Below are 14,312 nucleotides of genomic sequence, written 5' to 3'. Positions count from 1 at the left end.
AGGTGCTGAGTGTCACCGGTGTGGTCTTGATCTGTCCGAGTCTGCAATCCCGGGTCTGATGTTTGCTCGTTGTGTATCTTCGACACATCATTTAATATTTGAGCTTTCTCTTCCTTATTCGTAAAAACCTGTGATGATGCCTATCTTTGGAGGATGTTCTGAGGTTTAGATTATACACCTTCTGTTGACAGACGTGTCTAGGATCGTGCCTAGCACAGAGTCGTCATTACGAGCGCTGGCGGGGCCCCCGAATCGACACTTTCTATAGTCAGCTCCCTTTGGTCCCCTTTCCACGTGTCGGGTTGAAAATGGATGAGAGGAGGATATGTCACAATATCCTCATGTGGTCGCAATATCCACGGCTACAAGGATTTTGATGTGACAGTGGAAGGGAGCTCAGCCCCTATCCCCAGACCGCAAGGCAGGGTTCATATGGAGAAGTCACACCAGGGTGAGACATATTTTTAGTGGATGAGTCTACACCATGTTCACAGGACTCAGGGATGTGCTTGGAATGGGACCAGAAGCAAGAGCTCTGTGCATTATATGATACAAGTTACCAGAGCCTCAGGGAAGTGCTCTGCGGAGGAGGACCTGGCAAACCCCCCACATTATAGATGGACCCCAGGAAAAAGGGCAGGAGGACTGGATGCAGGGACATTGAGGTCTTGATCTATAAATTCCAGCTCTACCTGGAAACGCCCCCATAGCTCCTAAAGCTTCTGGTATAGTTCCCACCTCTCCGATAACTCTTTGAGAAAACCAGCACCCTTGTAGGGTCAGGGGGCAGCGAGGGCACATTTGTAGAGCAAGGACATGCATGGAGGGCACCGGACTGACGCCGCCCTGCTCGGCCCAGTGAGGAGGGAGCTCCTGGTCCAGGTCGCACAGCCAGTTTGTGGCAGGAGAGAGGCACGTCTCTCTTCTCGTTCCTTTGTGAAGGTCTAGGGTTTCCCAGTCATGTTCACCCCTGCATGGACCCACATGCCAACACATCTCAGATTTGGTTGAGTCCACCCACGGTAAGCGGCGAGCATAGGAAAAGATGCAAAGAACCATCCGAAAGGGAAACACCAGTACCCTCCATTTGTCACCCATTTGCACAGTGGTTAAAGAGGGGTCCCTCCAGGACCCCACCTGCCCTCGTTAGCCGCACGCGGACACTCAAGAGGTGCTGGAAACCTAGAGGGCCTTACTCCCCCCTACGTCCCGGCTCGGCTATGTCAATGTCATTGTTGAGTAGCTTTATTCTAGTCATTCTTTTATCGTAATTGTCTTTCCAAAGCTCATGCTGACATCACGAAGCTCTGTAATTAAGAAGTGATTTTCAGGCAGGAAACTAGTACATTCTCACTTGTCTAAAAAAAAAAAATTAAACTCGCCTTGTAAGTAAGCATTTTCCAAGCTCTTTGATAACCTCAAATTTAGAAGTCAGTAAGCCTTTGGAGAAAACTTTGAGGTAACAATTAGGTCTCCTTGGTGCAGGTGAGCGATTAGAGACACCGCAGCAACGTACGCAGGTAAATATCATCGCCGTGGAAGGAAGCGAATGACGTTCATCCGTGATTACTGCAGTTTAAAGATGTTGATTATAACAAAAAGCAGAAACAAAAAACCTTGCTTACTCCATTTAATTGCAGGGAAGCTGCCAATCATCTGAAATGCCTACGTGTTTTGCAAGGTCACTAATAAATATCTCAGTGTTCAAAACATTTCAGGGGGGGTTACCTTATATTTTAGCTCTACATGCTATTCCCATTGCTCCTTCGCACATAGTATGATCCAGTAAGAAAGACCAAAGTTTTATAGACATATTTTCATGCCCAAAAGCACGGTGTCTTCTTCTTCATATGGGGAAAAAAAAAATCACGTAAGAGAAGGATAGCTTGAATGAAAATGTCATGAAAGGAATATGCAATGGAAAGAGCAGTTGATTTTGAATATTTGGGGTGTAGATTCTTTCAAACGGTGAAGGACTCCCCCAGGACCTGCAGCTGCCTCACCCCAGGACTCCGCATGAGGTCCCCTGATGTGTGGTCATCTGCTAAGGAGGCTCTTCCAGCCTGAGCCTGTAGCACTGATTAAATGCCAAACCCTGAGCAGCGTTTGTGATGTAAACACTTAGAGCGTCCTATTAACCTGGGACTCAAGGAGCATTTTTCTCCCACCTAAATGGAACACTGATTCCAGCAGCACGTAGATGCGGGCACCTAGGTGCCAGGGGCTGTGCTGAGCTAGCGTGGCTTGTTCCTGATGTAACTGCAATTAAAAATCAAGTCTTCTGGACGTGCAGTACCATTGGGTTGTCACTGGTGATCCCTGCAAAACTGGAAGCCACATTTTCAACTTGAGGGAGCTGACAAAAGGGTGCTCCCTGTGGCAGGTGACTTCTCCATCGCCGCGCTCATTGCTGGTGATGCAGACGGACACGGCTGAGTTACTGGCCGGGAGAAGCCTGGAATTCGGTAGAGCAAGGACGCATTTTCAGCGGTTGTGGCCTGGAGGGTACCGGGAGCTGGATGCTGTCCCGATGATCCTTCTAATCTGTGGGAATCTCCCAGTCCAGGCCTGGGGAGGTGAGGACGGACACTTCTGCAGAACTCCAAGGACTGAGCTCACATGAGTGCTTACTTGCTTGCATGCTCCTCCAGTCCTTGGGTTTCTGTGACTTACTGAGAATCGCGTGGTATACGGAGTGAAACAAGACCTTTCTGGGAGGGCCTGGAGATTTCCCTTTTTGAGCCAGATTCCTCTGGGTTTACAATTCATCACAGTCTGGGTGTCACGGACCTCACCACGTCTGACGAATCCACGTATTAAGCCAAGTGATGATTTTTTCCAGCAGTCCCCAGTTGCCGGAGGAATTGCAGATCATTTGATTCCACTCTGCCAGCAGAGGCTCTGATTGGAGATAAATAAAATAATGATCTGTGAAATTGATATTTCTAAATATGTTTTCATCTTTTAGGATTGTATATATGTGCGTGTGTGTGTGTGTGTGTGTGTGTGCAAGTCTGTTGAACCAGGTATATGGTCTATACATTTATTAGAAGAGAGGCGAGAGAAGAAAAGTAAGAATCAATCCACACGAGAAGGAAAATAGTGGGGAAATAAGCAGACATTGGAGGAGCCTACTGAGGACTTAGGTGCCCTTTATTTAGTTAAGATCTTTTTTTTTTTTTTTAATCAAGAACATCTGGATGTTTTCCAATATAACGCATGTTCACCCTGCCCTGTCGTCCACGAATCTCTCACAGACCCATGTGGTCCCTCCATGAGCCATTGCAGTAGTTCAAAGAGGCAAATGGATTAGCCAACCCCCCTGCGCATCCTGTCCTTGATGAGTGTCCAGCAGCCCTGGCACTGAATCCTCCCTGAAGGCAAACACGGTCTCTCCGGGCGGAAGCAGGAAAGCATCCCGCGTGCCATCCCACACGCCCATGCGCTGACCTGGGCCACAGTCCCCACTGAGGAAGTGGGATTGGCACTCACCCAGGCCGGGGTGGTCTGCCTCGGTGAAACCCGGGGACACAGCCCCGAATGCCCCCTTACCCCTTGTGCCTGCACAAAAGCAGCCTGCATGCCTGCCTGCCTGCCTTCCAAATATTTGTTATAGACCCCCGTGCTCTACAGCCACCTAGGCAGGTAAAGTCAAGTGCAGTGTGTTTTAGAGCAAGACAATGCATGCCCCCGACATTATTACATGATGGGACTCTCTTATTACGACCAACTCAAGACTAAAGTCACCTCAGGCCCAAAGAGCTGCAAAATGCGACAAGATATTTCCACATCCTGTCTTGTCTTGTGACACAGTCAGAGGAGGGAGCGGGGGGAGGGATGGGATGTCCGCTTACTTGCACCATAGTTTGCAGACGACGTCCCGGCCAAGGCAGGACGCGTCCCTTCAACTCCGGCAAGTGGATTCTGAGCGAGGGAGACAAAGGTGAATACTGAAACTCAGAAATGCAAATACATATTTGTTTAAGTCTAAGTGACCACGGGAAGGACGCTCGACGCGCTGAGCGTAGGGCGACCCGACCGCAGAGGAGATCTCTAGTCTCGAACCTGGACGGTGGAGGGAGCACCTGCTCAGCCACGCCGTGCATTCAGCCCTCACGGGGCGGCACACGCTTTCCAAGTAGGCCGCACGGTCACATCTTTGAGGGTTTGAATTCCTTGTGAAAATTGCTCACAGAATACAAATGGAATTAAGTAGCAGGGGGACTGACGCTTGACTTGTCCTCAGGTGTACGATGGAAGGGACAGCTCTTCGCGTCCGTTGGGGGCCTTCACCAAGAATGAGCTGATGGGTCTGGTCCTAAACAGCACCTCCAATCACCTGTGGCTCGAGTTCAACACCAACGGGTCTGACACCGACCAGGGCTTCCAGCTCACCTACACTAGTAAGTAGCACACGCTGTGACGTTTCATTTTTTAAATTTTCTCGGGATGCGTCTATTAGTTCTTTTCTTCTTCTTCTTCTTCTTCTTCTTCTTCTTCTTCTTCTTCTTCTTCTTCTTCTTCTTCTCCTTCTTCTTCTTCTCCTTCTTCTTCTTCTTCTTTTCCACGTAGCTGATGAATTTTAAATATTGATTTTTTTCCCCTTTCTGATCTCTCTCCTGTGTTTTGGATTGCTGTTACATTCTTAATTTAGTCGTGTTGCCAGAAGTGATAGTTTGAAATTTATTTTCCTGGAGGAAGTATTAATATTTTCATAAGATAATGGCTGTACCTGAAAAGAAAAGATCATGGCATTTAAGGGCTTCTGGGTGTAAAAAATACCGATGATGATTTGGTGCACGTTGACAGAGACTCGAATATGTGTATATGAAAGACTTAAAATGAATGTGATGTAATAAGAGGAATAGTCTTTGAATGCCTACCCTGCATCAATACCTTACTATTATATCTATAGATACAGATATTTTAGAATCTGTATATCATAGAACATTAATTGCATGTGTAGAATAGTCACATATACCTATTATGTCATAATATCAAACACCCCGTGTAGTAGGCTCCTTCTTAGCACCAGGGATGTCCTAAACACAAATAATTCCATACCTGCTAAAGGTAGCAGGTGTGTGAGCTGCTGGAGCCAGGCTGTGATCACAGACCCACAGTTTTTTAATTTTAATTTTTATTTATTTATTTTTTTTTTTACAGACCCACAGTTATAAGCAGGGTCCTATAGCCCCCCCCCAGTAATATAAATCAATGTAGAAAATATATTTTTTTAAGAGATGAATGTGAAGAAGACAAAGAAAGATACAAAATAAGGGGAGAAAGAGACTGTGCTTTGAAAAAGAGAAACGTGGGATATGATCAGTGCCATTTCCAACATTTTTTTAGTTCCAGACAGGTAAAGAAAAACATGCAGCTACCTGGTACAGTAACTAATTAAAATGAGGAAATCAATGAACTAAAATGCATAAAGTTGTACAAGACTGTCCAATCCTGTACTATCTAATGTTTAAAAATATCTATAACACCAGATGCCATGACAAAACACATAAAATTCTGGAATTTTTTTTTTTCTAGCATGAAAGCATATTAGTGATCCTCAAGATTGATTTCTTTATTTGAGAGATAAGCAAATGAAAGCCTGGAAATGATCATAATTATCCCAGACACTGAGTGAATCCAGGTGCATCAAAGGAAGATTAATTGCCTCAAATCTCCCTTGGTGGGCCAAATTACAGGTGAAAGACTCTAAGACCTTGGGCAAAAATAGAAGTACAGTAGCTGACATCATGCGAAAACCTATTTTGGGGACACCTGGGGGGCTCTGTGGTTGAGCAATTGCCTTCGGCCCAGGGTGTGACCTCGGGTCCAGGGATCGAGTCCCACATCAGGCTCCCTGCATGAGCCTGCTTCTCCCTCTGCCTGGGTCTCTCTCTGGGTTTCTCATGAATAAATAAGTAAAAAAAAAAAAAAAGGAAACCTATTTTTCATTTTTACGAAAATAATTTACAAGATTCAGTACACAGCGAATGTATTAGTTCTGTTATAACTAATTGTAACTAATGCAAAACACATTAGTAGCAGCGGCATCGTAAAATCAATTCGTAAATTATGATTTTTCGTTACTAGAATTCCAGTTTTCAGTATTTCACTCTGAAAAGAGCCTCAACGAATTCTTAGGTTCTCTCCGCTTTCAGATAAGATGTACACTGTTGCGCCCTCCTTTCCTCTAGGTGACTTCTCCCTCCGTGTGTCCTAGTTTGCTTTTATCCCTTGGACGCTTTCATCCCTGCTTCCTACCTACGCTACTCACCTTAGAGCTGAGGACCATGAACACTTGAGAAAACCCTTTACAATAAACTCTCTTAAGTTTATTATAACTAAGGGGACGTTCCAGGCCCTCCTGGCGTGTCCCTCTGATCCTGTTGTTGCTGTGGCGTCTCTGACAAACTGGGCTGCTTATTAGGGTTTGGGGCCAAGAGAAGAAAGCACTGAACTGTGTGTTTCCCCATCCCTCCGGGTGTGTGTCCACACCCCAGGCCCAGTCCCATCCCTCCGTGTGTCTGTCCACACCCAGGCCCAGCCCCATCCTCATCTCTCCGTGTGTCTGTCCACACCCAGCCTCATCCCAGCCCATCCCTCTGTGCACCTGTCTACACCCCAGCCCCAACACCACCCAAAGCCTGGAGGTAATTAAGCTCGACGTGACCCTTCTACGGCTGCTTCATAGAAAACATGCCAGAGGGGATCCCTGGGTGGTGCAGCGGTTTGGCGCCTGCCTTTGGCCCAGGGTGCGATCCTGGAGACCCGGGATCGAGTCCCACGTTGGGCTCCCGGTGCATGGAGCCTGCTTCTCCCTCTGCCTGTGTCTCTGCCTCTCTCTCTCTCTCTCTCTCTCTCTCTCTCTCTCTCTGTCATAAAAAAAAAAAAAAAATCTTTAAAAGAAAACATGCCAGGCTGAGCTTCCACTTTCCATCCGATGTCACCCTTGTCTCCGCTTCCTGTTTGCACACGGACTATTTCCAACTGGAGTAATTCCTGACCGATGAGCTCCTCTACCCCTGGTTGTGCCAGAGTTAGCCAGGAGCACGTGCTCGCCTTCTGGAACGTCAGGTGGCCGGATTCCTCGTCAGGAGGGGCGTTCCTCTACTGTTTCCGGAACTCTCACTTCCCCTGTATTGTCCCAAGGGGCAGTTGAGAGAGTCCAGTGTCCTACTGACACGTTGGGGGCCCCTCTGGTATGCCGTGCCCCCTCCCCACCCCTCACCTGCTCCCCGGGGCTCCCCGCGGCCGTCGTCCCGAGTGCGTCCACGGTGCCCGGTGTGGCTCAAGGCCTCTGGCTCCCTCTGTTTCTGCGGAAATGTGAGACACCCTCAGTCTGTGGTCTGGGGATCCATTATTGGGACTTTCTCATTATGGGGACTTTTTGATTATTTTTATAAATCGTTTTATTTTATATATATATATTTTTTTGCATAGCAGCACAAACTTTCTGAGTCTCTGAGAAGACGAAACACTGGCAGTGACTGATACTTAGCTCGGGGTCTAACCGATTGGACACGCGTGCTTCTCCTTTCTGCCCCTTTTCCCTCTTCGCCTCCCCTGACGACACAGATGCTCCCGCGTGCAGTTTGTGCTGCGAGGCTGTCCTGGAGCTGAGCACCTGCCCCATGGAGAAATACTCCGGGATATAGGACTGACGGTGCTGACGGCTCTGAAACCAGGACAGTGTTAACTTCACGTTACATTCTTGGGTTTAAACACTAAGTCATTAAGTTTAAAAGATCCCGAGCTCCCACAATGTGATAGAATACCTGAATCAAGCATCCATCCCTAAAAGATAGCTCGGAGATCATAAACGGCCAAGCGGTGTTTCGAGCAAATTAGTAAAGCCTCAGACGACGGACGGGAGGACCGTTTCCGCTAACTTCCGAGGACTTTCGTAATCGGCCCTTGCTAGTTAGCTGCGTTACTGAAGGAAACGCTCATATTTAAATGTTTCGGTCCGTGACTCATGTACACACAGGAGTGGACCGGAAAATGTCAACAGGAAGCAAATGCGTGGCTCAGGGAGCGTCCCGTGTGTCTGAAGCGGGTGCGCGTGGGCTCGTGCTCCTCTAGTGCCCCAGCCTCCCCGCACGTCCCTACGTCCGGGTAGCTCAGGGCCCTGGGAAGGGCCTCCTCTCACCTTTGAGCGCCACTTAGCAGCGGAGCCTCCAAGGCCTCGGTCTGCCGGACGCCCACATCTGCCAGAGGTACCGGCAGGCCCCGAACCCAGGTCCTCGGACCGGAGCCCGGAGCCGTTGCTGAGCCGGGTTTCCCGTATGTCAGCGACCGACCCCTCCCTGCAGAGTAACACGGCCGGGAAGAGGGTGCAGGCGCCCCGGGTGCACCGGGCTGACAGCTCCCCAAGGCCGCCGCTGGGTTCTGCGCAGGCGCTTAAGGCGACGTGCACGCGACACGATGCACCTGCGGCCCCAAGCACTCCCTTTTATTACAGATTTATTTTCATAACAGACCATAGTGTCCTGGTGCAATGATCGTGTCGCCGGGAACGTGACCCATGAGCTCTTCGCGATCCGGGCCCCCGGGCGCCCCCATTTCATCATCGCCTCCACCTTGCAGAGATGCTTGATCTGAAACACAAAAGTGGCCACTGTGTTGCTGTGACAGAAGCCGGGGCCACGCGAACGTCCCTGGGCTGCCCGGGAGGTCCGCTCCCCACTTAGCCCGAGGAGGCCCGTCGGCCTCTGAACTGGCCGCTTCGTGCTTCCCGGAGGCCCAGCAGGTGCACGCGGGCCCCGGCCGCCAGCGGGGCCTCGGAGGCTCCCGGGTAGGACTTAGGGGCCCCGCTCACTGGGAAGGGCACTGAGTGGCCCGAGGCTCGGCTCTGCAGCGCACGTGTCGGCCTCGGTGCAGGACTCCGTCCACGGCCCTGCTCCCACCGGATCCTCGCTGGGATGTCGTATCTGCTCCTTAGTACGGTTCACCTTCATATAAACTTGCTCTTTTCCCCCAAATAAACTATGGTAATTTGTTTATAGTCATGACATGTGATTTTTTATATTTTAAGACACACAGAATTTTCCAGAAAAATTAAAGATCTTTCAAAGCCGGGATAACAGAAGCCTCCAGAATTTTCTTCCCTGACGTGAAGGCCAGATGCCCTTTCTTCTTTCTTGAAGACGTAGTATAAATGCTGCTTCCTGCCGTCCAGCTTCCCAGAGCAAAACCGCTTGGTCTTTCTCTCACGTCCCCAAAGCCTCTTACACTTTGTACATCTTTTGCTTTCACACCAGTCACATGTGAGGACCCTGAGCTCCACTGACCCCCCGTCACCTCCACAGCCGCTTAGGAAGTGGTGACCCCTGGGCTGACCCGGGTTGGTGAAGGACAGGGTGACGTCAGCAGGTGGACATGACCTTGGTGCCCATGACAGTGAACATGAGGGTCTGAACAGCCGAGAGGACACGTGACGCGGAGCCCAGTAGGAGCACGGTTGGCTGCGGGAATCTCCTTATGGAAGGTCTTAAAAACCAGGCAGAAAAAAAAATAATAATAATTTAAAAAAATGAAAAACTAGGCAGAGGTATCAGGCACCACCAAGGCAGAGCCATTAATAGTATTTGAGGGATGGGAGTGTGCGTGGGGCCCGGGTGGAAGAGCGGGGCCTGAGCGAGGCCTGGAGGCCAGGGGGTGGAGGGGCACAGGGCTCCGCAGGGGGCGTGGGCGCGGTGGTCGTGGATCGACCTCCACCCCGAAGCGCTGAGTGACCAGGGTGCGCGTGGCCAAGGAGCCTGGGCAGGTGCTGTGGTCCCTCCCACGAGGAGGTGACACTGTCCCGGCAGCTCTGGGGCCAGTCCCTGCTTGCCAGGCAGCATTCCTGTGGCCACTGGGAGTCCGTGCGGCTCCCAGAGACAGGGCGTCCTCGGCTCGTGTCGACACCGGGATTCGGGGCGTGGGCTGAGTGCACTCGTTATTTGAAAGTAGGGTGTCCGCACCCCGGCCTTGCAGCGACATCTGGCGTCCTTGCAACGGGATGAACACGTTTGGGGGTCGCCGACGGAAGCAGCGCCTGGTGCTGGACTCCTCCCTCCGAGAGGCAGCGGGCCGTGGTCCGGGGCTGCCCACCCGCAAGCCGCACCCCAGATGAGCCCAGTAGAGGCCAGAGTGGGGACCCCACGTTCAAAGACCTAAAGTGCTGATGAGAAGGTAGCGTGCGGGGAAGGGTCGGTGTCGTGTCGGGGAGGACAGGTGGTGCAAGAGCCACTCCAGACGGAAGGTGACACGGGAAATGCAGCGCGAGGCCCTGCATGGAGCTACGAGTCCACGTGACCCTGTTGGGCCAACTATTAAAAAAGAAAAAAAAATACCCGACGTCCTTCCTGGAAGGTCAGTGTCCTCGGAGCATGTGTCCCACCTGCCAGGCAGCCTGAGAGCGGCAGGCCCAACGGCCCAGACCCTAGGGACAGGCTCGGCCCTCACGTCCCCGTAGCTAGTGGGTGACCGGTGCCCCTGGGAGGCAGGTGTGGGAGCATTTGGACCCACGACCTAACCTGGACCAGCTGATCCCCATCTTTCCCTCTCCTGTTATCACTCCCTGCCCTGACCCCGAATCACGTGAAGACACGGGGACAGAGGCCTCAAAGTCCGTGCACATGCGTCACGTGAGGCACAGGATGGGCCCAAAGCCGGCTGTCGTGTCTACGGACGGGGATCCTCGGGCAGGACACTGGGCCCCACCGTGTGCTCCACGGATGAGAACGTCGGGGCCGGGGACTGACGCCGCTGTCACCCGGGACGGGCATGCGGATACACGCAAAGTGACACGACATCACACGCACGGCCACCAGCGGGAGTGCGGCTCGGGGTGCACATGGATAGTCCAGGCCAGCAGGGAGCCTCGTCCCCTCTGAGCCCCAGGACGAGTCACAGATCCCATTAGCGTGAAGCACACGGGGACCCCGGGAGCAACCGGTCGGTGAAGCGGCTTCACCGGGACGGACGGTGTGGGTCATTAGCCCCACCTCAGCCTCGGGCCCCAGTGGGCGCGACCACCCGTCTCTGCGCGGCCCGGGTCACCTTCACCTGCAGAGGAGACGGCCTTTGGGCATCATCTTCCCCCCGCGTCCACCCCGCTATCCCGGGGCCCCCCCAGCTTTACTGGGATATGACAGGCAGCGTCTGTAAGCGGAGGGTGACGGTGCCCCATGACGGCGCCACACGCACGGTGTCCTGATGTGTCAGCACCAGAGGAACACGACCTGCCCCGGACGGGATTCTTTGAGTGTCTGCTGAGATCGGCCTCTTCCTTCTTTCCGCCTCATTTCTAATAGAGGTTCTTCGGGTCCCTTTCCCTCCACGACTGGATGAGACTCGTGTGCACAGTTCGTGTCACAACCAGGCCCTTTCCTTACGACTGGATTTTGGAAGCTCGGTATACGCTGCCTGGCAGTTCTCAGGTGCCACGTCTCGCATCTGATTTTATGACTAATAAAGACATTGACGGATTCCCCAAACATCGCGGGCTGCCGTGTGGGAGTGTCGCCGTGTTGGAGCACAGTCAGCCGTATGGCTTGAAGGGTAGTATTTATCGTGTCCTTGGTTTTCACGCCGCGGCCTGGAGAATCGTGCCCAAGCGAGGTTCAGTTTGAGGAGAAGTTGGTAAAAGTGTCCGTAATCAGGCCGCAAACAAGGGCGAGCGTGGGAGGGGCCAAGAAAATGACCAGCCCGTGCACTGACCCACACGGACGCTGGCGGGTTTTTGCTTTACTTTGACGGAGATTAAAACTGTGACAAACGCGTGGTGCTGCTTTGGTGCCTCCTCGTGTGATCCTGGAGGAAGGACGTGCTGTTTGTAAATACGGGTTCACGGAGCATGACCTTGTTCTGAAATAGCCATTAATTCAGCTGATAAAACCGTTGGGAAAATGTAATCAGTGCAATTGGTTTACCCCGCAGTTAACGAAGAGATAGTCTTATAAAGGTGTGTCGAAGTAGGAGGCATTTACTCTGCAGACTAGTTTTCCGTGGCTTTGCAACGAATTACCACAACCTCAGGGACGTAAAACATCTTTATTACTCATGGTTCCCGGGGGTGGGGTTGGGGCCTGGCTCGTTGGTGTCCTTGGGGCCATTGGGGTCCTCATGAGCTGTCGGGGTCCTCACGGGTGACCAGAGCCTTTGTGGGCAGCCGGGGTCCTTGTGGGGTGGCCAGGGTCCTCCCAGGGTGGCCAAGATCCTTGTGGGTGGCCGGGGTCCTCGTGGGTGGCCGGGATCCTTGGGGGCTGTCGGGGTCCTCGCAGGGTGGCCAGGGTCTTCCCAGGCCATCGGGGTCCTCCCAGGGTGGCTGAGGTTCTCATGGGCGTCCAGGGTCCTCACAGGCAGTCGTTCAGCTGTGACCAGGTTGCCTGGGGCCTGGGTCTCACCCCGTCCCCCCTCGGCCCTGTGGCTGTTGGCAGGACCCGGGTCCTTGGGGTGGCAGTGATGTGAAAATGTAGGGGTTCACACTGATGGGTCAAGAGAGAATTCTTGGGGCATCCTCGGGGAAAGAGGGTGGTTTATTAGCGCGGGGAGAGGAGCGGTGGGCAGACAGCTGCCCTGGGGTGGTGACAGGTGGCTGATTATAAACCTCCAAGTTGGGGCTTAGGGACAGTGGAAGCAAGGTTTCCGAGCCCGGGGGGCAGCTGTCGCTGGGGAGGTCACTTACTACCGGCTAAGGGAACCTGCGGCCTCGACCCCTCGGATGCCTACATGCTCGTCCCACGTGCTCGGGGACGATTACCGGCCCGTGTCATGGGGGGACAGGCTGCCAAGGGGTTTGGAGCCCCAGAGCAGACTCACAGGACCCCGGGGGCTCCGACCGCCTCCTGCCCTCAGCCAGAGTCAGCAGGGGGGACGCCCGAGTCCCCGAGGGCCCTCTGCCCGGCCCAGGGGCCTGTGGGCTATAAGCCACAAGAAAATGCTCTTTATTTTTCCCTTGTCTTTGTTCCTCACATCAGCAGGACTGAAGCCACGGCTCCTGGGGTCCCAGGGCAGCCCCCTCCCATATGGCTCCTGGGGACTCAAGGCAGGTCCCACCCCCTCGCGGCTCCTGGGGTCCCGAGGCAGGTCCCCCCCACACACAGCTCCTGGGGTCCCGAGGCAGGTCCCCCCCACACACAGCTCCTGGGGTTGGGAGGCTGGTCCTCCCCTGGCAGCTCCTGGGGTCCCGAGGCAAGTCCCCCCACCCGCAGCTCCTGGGGTCCCAAGGCTGGTCTCCCCTGCGGCTCCTGGGGCCCGAAGGCAGGTCCCCCCTTGCGGCTCCTGGGGACCCGAGGCAGGTCCCCCCACCTGCAGCTCCTGGGGTCCCGAGGCTTGTCCCCCCTGCGGCTCCTGGGGTCCCAAGGCTGGTCCCCCCTGTGGCTCCTGGGATCCAAGGCAGGTCCCCCCCTGCAGCTCCTGGGGACCCGAGGCAGGTCCCCCCACCCGCAACTCCTGGGGTCCCAAGGCTGGTACCCCTGTGGCTCCTGGGGTCCCAAGGCTGGTCCCCCCTGTGGCTCCTGGGGTCCGAGGCAGGTCCCCCCCTGCAGCTCCTGGGGACCCGAGGCAGGTCCCCCCACCCGCAACTCCTGGGGTCCCAAGGCTGGTACCCCTGTGGCTCCTGGGGTCCCAAGGCTGGTCCCCCCCTGTGGCTCCTGTGGTCCCGAGGCAGGTCCTACCCTGCAGCTCCTGGGGACCCGAGGCAGATCCCCCCACCTGCAGCTCCTGGGGTCCCGAGGCAGGTCCTGCCCTGCAGCTCCTGGGGTCCCGAGGCAGGTCCCCCACTGCAGCTCCTGTGGGAAATATCAGAAAGGGAGACAGAACATGAAGACTCCTAACTCTGGGAAACAAACTAGGGGGAGTGGAAGGGGAGGAGGGTGGGGGGTGGGGGTGACTGGGTGACGGGCACTGAGGGGTCACTTGACGGGATGAGCACTGGGTGTTATTCTGTATGTTGGCAAATTGAACACCAATAAAAAATAAATTTATTATAAAAAAAAAAGAGAGAGAGAGAAGAGAGCCTGCAGAGCACCGTGTACGTGGTCCGTTCTCCAAAACAGAGTGGCCTTCACGGGGTGCCGGGACACGGCACACAGGCCCTGCGGAGAACCGGCCCGGCCCGGGGCAGGACGCAGGGCTCCTAGGAGGAGGCACCGCGGGCAATGCCCTGGGGAGACCCCCCCGCCCCGACCCCAGCCTCCAAGCCAAGCACATACGTCTGGCTTTGCGTCAGAAAGGTCTATTCTTACGTGTACGCTCCCGATAAAAATCAAGATAAATGTGTCGTTACTGCAAGACACCATCAAGGAAAACATTGAGGCCCAGCG

At 53.7% G+C, this 14,312-nt stretch overlaps 1 protein-coding gene across 2 annotated transcripts in view; it reads left to right on the top strand.

The window, feature by feature from the left end:
• The window catches only part of CSMD1 (CUB and Sushi multiple domains 1), a 1,870,054-nt gene that overhangs the window by 1,549,853 nt on the left and 305,889 nt on the right, over positions 1-14,312 (top strand). For both annotated transcript variants that reach the window (XM_077848529.1, XM_077848528.1), the window contains exon 23: positions 4,247-4,403. In XM_077848529.1, coding sequence (XP_077704655.1) covers positions 4,247-4,403 — 157 coding nt within the window. The remainder of the gene's footprint in view (positions 1-4,246; positions 4,404-14,312) is intronic.

This window comes from Canis aureus, chromosome 15 (genome assembly GCF_053574225.1).
Source record: "Canis aureus isolate CA01 chromosome 15, VMU_Caureus_v.1.0, whole genome shotgun sequence".
Classification (NCBI taxonomy): Eukaryota; Metazoa; Chordata; class Mammalia; order Carnivora; family Canidae; genus Canis; species Canis aureus.
Note: the sequence above shows the minus strand (reverse complement) of the source record. Positions and strands in the feature narration are given on the sequence as shown.